General features: G+C 43.3%; 1 protein-coding gene across 1 annotated transcript; it reads right to left on the bottom strand.

Moving 5' to 3' along the window:
* Positions 1-311: 311 nt before the first annotated feature.
* On the bottom strand, positions 312-1038 carry LOC125556435 (RING-H2 finger protein ATL74-like). Its single transcript, XM_048719170.1, has one exon. It carries the CDS (start codon positions 957-959, stop codon positions 438-440), a length of 522 nt encoding a protein of 173 aa, XP_048575127.1. The 5' UTR covers positions 960-1038; the 3' UTR covers positions 312-437.
* Positions 1039-6344: the final 5306 nt, after the last annotated feature.

Genomic DNA, 6344 nt, shown 5'->3' with positions numbered 1-6344 from the left:
CTTACTCAAAGTGGATGTTAGTAAAACTGAAGAGTCAGTCGCCACCCTCAAAAAGAAAGGAAAAAACAGTCAGTCGCTCTCTACCGTCGACGTCAGGGGCCACCCCACTAGTCCGAGCGAGGATGCCTGAATCGGCCACCCGGTGATGACGACGTTGCTTGCTGTTAGCACATTCACCACGGGAGTGGCTATTGTACGTGTCGTCTCCCGGCACCAGGCAACCGGCCGACGCACCCGGCGCGCCGACGGCGGCGGAACATAGGATATGCGAGCAAACTAATTCAGCAAAACTTTTTACTCATTGTCGAATATTTACATGAGCAATTGGGCATTGCGCCTACAATCGGAGCAATCGTTGTCGGAAACTTCCACAAGAGCCCGCGCATGCAGGGGTGTGCTGTACCGGCAGCAATGGCATGCTTCGCCGCGAGATGGACTCACACGACGACCACAGTGACGATCATGTTCGTCTCCGCCGCCTTCGCGGGCGCGCCTTCGATGACCGGCTGCCGGCACGTGGGGCAGGAGCCGTGGGACACCAGCCAGGCGTCGACGCAGCGGACGTGGAAGCCGTGCCCGCAGAGCGGCAGCACGCGCACCTTCTCGCCGTCCACGAACTCGCTCAGGCATATCGCGCACACGTCGTCGATGTCCTCCCCGCAGCCGTACACTTTCACGGGGAGGCCCCTGAGGACGCGCCTCTTGATGCCGCTGCCGCTGCAGGCCACCCGCGCCGACGCCCGGCCCTCGCCGGCAGCGGCCGCGGCCCCGCGCCACACGCGCCGGAGCGCGCCCCGCACCATTAAGTTGAGTCCGATGACGAGGAGCAGCGCGAAGAAGAGCGCGGCCAGCATGATCACCACTTTGGTCTCGAAAGCCGAGGCTGCCCCCGCCGCCGCGCCTCCGCCGCCTCCGTAGGCAACGCTCGACGCCGGCGCTTCCGAATCAGGACGACCCATGGCTGATGAAGTTATGCAATCTGAGAGATGCCCACCGAGCAGGATCGAGCAGAGTTCACCCGGGCTCTGTTTCAAGCTATTCGAACTTGATTTTGATGCCTGTGCTGGCCGCTATCCGTGTCTGTCTGTCGTTCTCTGCGCCGTTCGTGGGGTATATATAGGAGGCCGAGGGCCAGGTGCGAGTGTACTTTGTTGGATGACAAGGCAATGGGTAAAGTTCAGGAATCCTATCTATCTGGTAGTGAAAGCTCACGTCTACGACTGTCAAGTGGCACGACTGTGGCTGTAGTGCTGTAGTACGTGGTGCCCGTCCCCACGCCCGTGTCAAAAGTACCCCAGCCCAAGCCCGGGATAAAAACCGAACACCGAGCCATAAAGACCGAACTAAAATCAGTTGTCAAAACTAGATGAGCGAATTAAGTTCGGCCGGATCGGTCTTCTTCTCTGGATGACTGAATAAAACAAATTGACACAGTTTTATGCAGAGGCAGAGGACGAAAAAAATTTAAGGTGTGACAAACTGTCAACTAGACAAAATTGATGCCCCGTCAATAAAAAATTGATTGCAAAGCATAATAGCCAATTTGATAGGCCGCGGGTCGAGACGTCGTTAGGGATGGATGGACAGGTGGCGGCGGCGGCGTTTTCGGGCACAAATTGCCGGCCGCGGAGGCGGGCCATCATCAGCGTAGCAGACTCAAATCGGCAGGTTGACGGGGATACGATTGCGCTGCCAGCGGCAGGGTCAGGGATGGGCCGACGGGTGACGGCGGCGCGTTTCAGGGCAAAAATCACACGCGGGCGGGCTGGCGGAAGTCAATCATGTACTCTTATATGTGTGTGTGTGTGTGTGTGTGTCATAAGGAAGAAAATACAAGTTGCACGCATCAATAAAAATTTATCCGTTCTGTTTTTGGATCGCCTAGTCACGAGTTCCATCAGGAGCGAGCCGCGGAGAGAATCGATCCGATCATTATGCAGCGGAAGCGAGCTGGTTCGCGTACGTCTACGTAGTGAGATGGGCATGTGCTGGGCAACACATCAATCAAGCTGCCTGCTTTGTGCTTCCAATCTAACTTATGTGCTTCATCTAGCTTTGTTTGGGTGAATCGATCTAGCATGGTCTAAAACAAAGGCAGTATTTCCATCAAGAAAAGTATATGCTTATATATATATATATATATATATATATATTGGTGGAAAACCAAGGTGTGGCGGCTGCCACACCTTGCCCACTGGACTCCTTCACCAGTGGTTTTATGGATGCTTATGGCACAATTAGCATAATCATCGTTTTTCTCTGGAAGTTTATGGCACAATTCTAGTTGCATACACCTATTTTTTCTTTGCGGAAATAAAACTTTCATTACTCAATCACCGGCGTATTACAATCATCGGATGCTATTCCCAGGACCTCCGGAGGCCCTGCTCCCAAGCCAGGTCATAGTTCTACTAGAAGACATAGCATAGTTCGCCAGCCAGGCACTAGCTTTATTTTAAGAAATACTACCAAAGGAGATACAAGAATTACAACTACCAATTAGCTACTTAATTTCAAACACCAAGTGGGCGTATATTAATCTATCAACTTCCTTGCTGTTGATCATCTTCACTACACTTTTCGACCCCAGCTCAATTTGTATGGCTGTATCGTTCCTCTGGAGCGCAGTGGTGAGGCCCTCCTTACATGCACTTAGTTCTGCTTCTAACACATCTCGGCACAAGTGTAGCTTCCTGCACGAAGAAAAAATAATGGCGCCATCTTCATTCCTAAGAATCGCTCCTGCACCCGCTCCTCCAGCAACACCATATGAACCAGCACAATTCAACTTCATCCATCCCCTCGGCGGAGGCATCCATCTAGAGCCAAATTCAGTTGGCGAGCTAGTATTTCTGTCAACAACAGAGGAAAAGGAGATCAATGCCTTTCCCTTCCTTGGGTCAATATTCTGGTTAAGTTTAATGCCAAGAATCGAATCCAAATAACTCTGAAGAAACCGAGCTGAAACTTCTAGCGGTGGAGTAGGTTTATTTTGTACCACTTCGTTCTGAACGAACCATACCCTCCAGAGAGTCATCAACAGCATGCATCTTGCAATATGGTCTAACGGCTCTAGTGCGTGAAGTAGGCATTCTTTCCCTGTTTTTTTTAATTGAACATGTTGTCTGAACTCTAAATTTACTTTAATATCAAAGACACTCAATGTTAAATTTGTGAGGACAAATTGCTCGGCGTGCCAAGTCCTTTTCATATTGTCTGAAATAAGTATGATTTTATACATAATTGAACTTCTAAGCTCTTCTTAGGATTAGACACATGGAAGGAGAAGAGAGACATGATACATATGCCAGGGGAGAGAGAAATGCCGCTATTAAAGAAAGTGACACAAATATTCTTATTTTTGTTGCAAAAAGTCGTCCACATAGTCATGTTTTCAATACCAACTACATATGTAGTGCGAATTGAAAGTACAACACGGTACCAAACAATGCCTGCTCCTAAAATTTGTAATTAATTTGGATTAAGATTTTAATGTAATTATAATATGGTTAGTCACGCCTTGGCTAATTTTGGTAGGGTGCAACGCCGAACTATGATTTGGCTAGGCTCGGGACTAGATGAGGTCGTGGAAATTGTAAGACGAGAGTGTAAAACTTGATTTGAGTTATGCAAGAATTATTTTGCAAAAAAGAAAAGGGTAATAATACAGCCAAACAAAACAAAACAAATGTTGGAGAAAAATAAACTGAGTACAATTAGGACCACGTGACATATGTGGTAAGCAATCCAAACAATTCAAAAAAAACTGAGTACAATTAGAAAAGTACGGTTTTGAATACAAATACAAAACCACAAACATCGTGGTCGTATGGAAACTTTGCGTCAAAAAAGAGGTATGTATTCTTCATTATAGAATAAATAACTACAAAATTGATATATGTTGGAAACTTCTTTTTAAGAATGAGACATGTTCGATGCCATACCTTTCATAATTGAAGTCATATGAAACTATATGAAATAGTCATATCAAACTAGATGAAGTCCATGTATAAAATTGAAATATATACCAAATGGAAACTAGATGTAGGAAATATCAATGAAGACAGAAGAAAACACGAAATATATGACAACTTAATGAAGCTATATGATTGTTATATTCCATTGATAAACGAAGGAAATATGTTCTATTAAGATGTGAGCTTTTCTAGCCTAAATATTTTGCGTACGTTAAGTTCTAGGAGCTTCAGAAAAACTATAAAGTCAGACAAAAGAACTATGAGACAAATAAATAGCCCATTTGATATCAGGTATCATCTTCCATACAAAATATGAAACTACAAACTCCATGAAGATATGTCAAAGGTGATTCCCGTGAATAATGGAAAATTCTAAAGTAGCACAAATGATTACAACACAGACATATCTACGAATTCTACTTTTTAAATCGAAGAACAAGTAGTTGTTCCAAGCCAATGTTTTTTCGGGGGAGAAATACTCCCATTTTGAAAATATTTGATGCTACAAATTTTGTATAAATTTCCTCCACAAAGCGACTTAACCTGTAATTCGTTTATGAACATGTACATATAGAAATTATGAGAAATAGGACACTAATCGTTTTGCCGATGTATGTGATACAAAATTTTGACTACCAATTTTCTAGGAGTCATATATCTTAAAGTGTACACATATAATACGATTGACATAAATATGGTACTTCTAAGAATGCAATACTATATGGAACACAATAATATAACAACCTCCACCATGCTAAATGTCTTCCCAAGAATTGATAGGGCTGAACTATAGAAAATAATTTTGAGTAGATTTGGGAATTTTTTTTAATAATAAGCTAAAATAATAAATGCAATCCAGAATTTATGTAATCCCAAATTATATAAGGAGTTTAATAGTAAAATATGACAACAGTAAATGAACATTTCGCGCGCCACATAGCTAGTTATTTTTAATAATATTGCAACTGTGTGCATGGGACATTGCCATCACCACTACAAAGTCTAGAGAACCTCATCTCGCAGTGAAATCTTATGGTTGTGAGCACTAGTGACACGAGCGATGCGTGTACGTGGTGTGCGTCCCTACCGCATTGTAAAAATGGAGCAAAAAACTGTGCCTTATCTTTTACACAACGGAAGAGTGTGAATGTACGTTGTGCGTGTCCCCACCGTATCCAAAACAAAAAGAGCAAAAGCATGCACTTTGTTTGCGTGGCTAGGAAAAAAAATCTGCCACGATATCCTACAAGGCATCGTCCCTATGGGGAGTTTATTACCATACCTAAATGCGTAAGGTGACAATGCAACTGCTAATGCGGACAGTGATTGATCGGTGGTTGGTGCCCTGCTTTGTTTATGTGCCCTTTCTTGGTATCTTGGATATCCAAGGTTGATTGTACATTGATTAGTCAAGAGATTTGGAGGATACTAATGAGTTCTTTAAATGATCCATAACAGGGTGAATTGTTTATGCTACCGTCCCATAAAGTTGCGCTCAGCTGAATAGCAGTATGTTGCTCTCAAAGTAGTACTTTTTAATAACCCTTTAGAACAGGGTTGTTCTGTTATGCATCTACCACTCTGTAATATCTTCTCTATCATAAATATATGGACTTTTCCTCTACAAATAAATAAATAAATGCACCAGCAAATATCTTGCTCTAAAGATACCGTTCTATTAAAAATGATTCAACAAAGAATTAATACCTTCCCGTGCCAAATAGCGATTTGCCCTTTAACAGTTTAACATACTTGCTTTTAAGCGCTTTAGAGCTAGAGTTGTTCAAGCGAACCTTGCCCTCAAGCTGGACCAGCAAATATCTTCTTTTGAGCAAATAATATTAGTTGCTTAACGATTCATAGGAGATTTGTTTGACTTTTCTTTCTAGTAAAGATGCAACAAGCAAGCAACACCGCCCATTGGCCAACATATACGCTTTGCGTTTTAGCATTTGGTAGCATCAGTGAATGGAGGCGGTGGATATGGGTCTACCATGTACTTCCTTCATCTCATAATATAAGAGTGTTTTTCACACCAGTGTGAAAAACACTCTTATATTATGGGACACAGGGAGTACTAGATTGTGAGATATTATTTTTATGAGACAACGTCAAGTATAGTAAGTGGTATCTTGTTATTTTCGCTGGACTTTGGTGATCCTCTGCACATAAATAAGTTTTCTTCATCGCAAACACAATGGCATGACAAGTCCTAGGAAGGCATAGCAAATCAATGTATTTGCACTAAATATGTACTGCCCTCCACACCCGCGCTGAGAGGCTTGAAGAAAAGAAGACACAATTATCTTACTAGCATAGTTGGTTATCCTTAGATAATACCACGTATGTTGTTGCGGGAATCAATTG

The sequence above is a fragment of the Triticum urartu genome, chromosome 5 (assembly GCF_003073215.2).
Source record: "Triticum urartu cultivar G1812 chromosome 5, Tu2.1, whole genome shotgun sequence".
NCBI lineage: Eukaryota > Viridiplantae > Streptophyta > Magnoliopsida > Poales > Poaceae > Triticum > Triticum urartu.
The sequence above is the reverse complement of the archived record's forward strand: the minus strand, read 5'-3'. Positions and strand labels throughout refer to the sequence as shown.

What these genes read in the sequence shown, in the direction of transcription:
- LOC125556435 (XM_048719170.1), bottom strand. Translation starts at nt 959, where the DNA reads ATGGGTCGTCCTGATTCGGAAGCGCCGGCGTCGAGCGTTGCCTACGGA.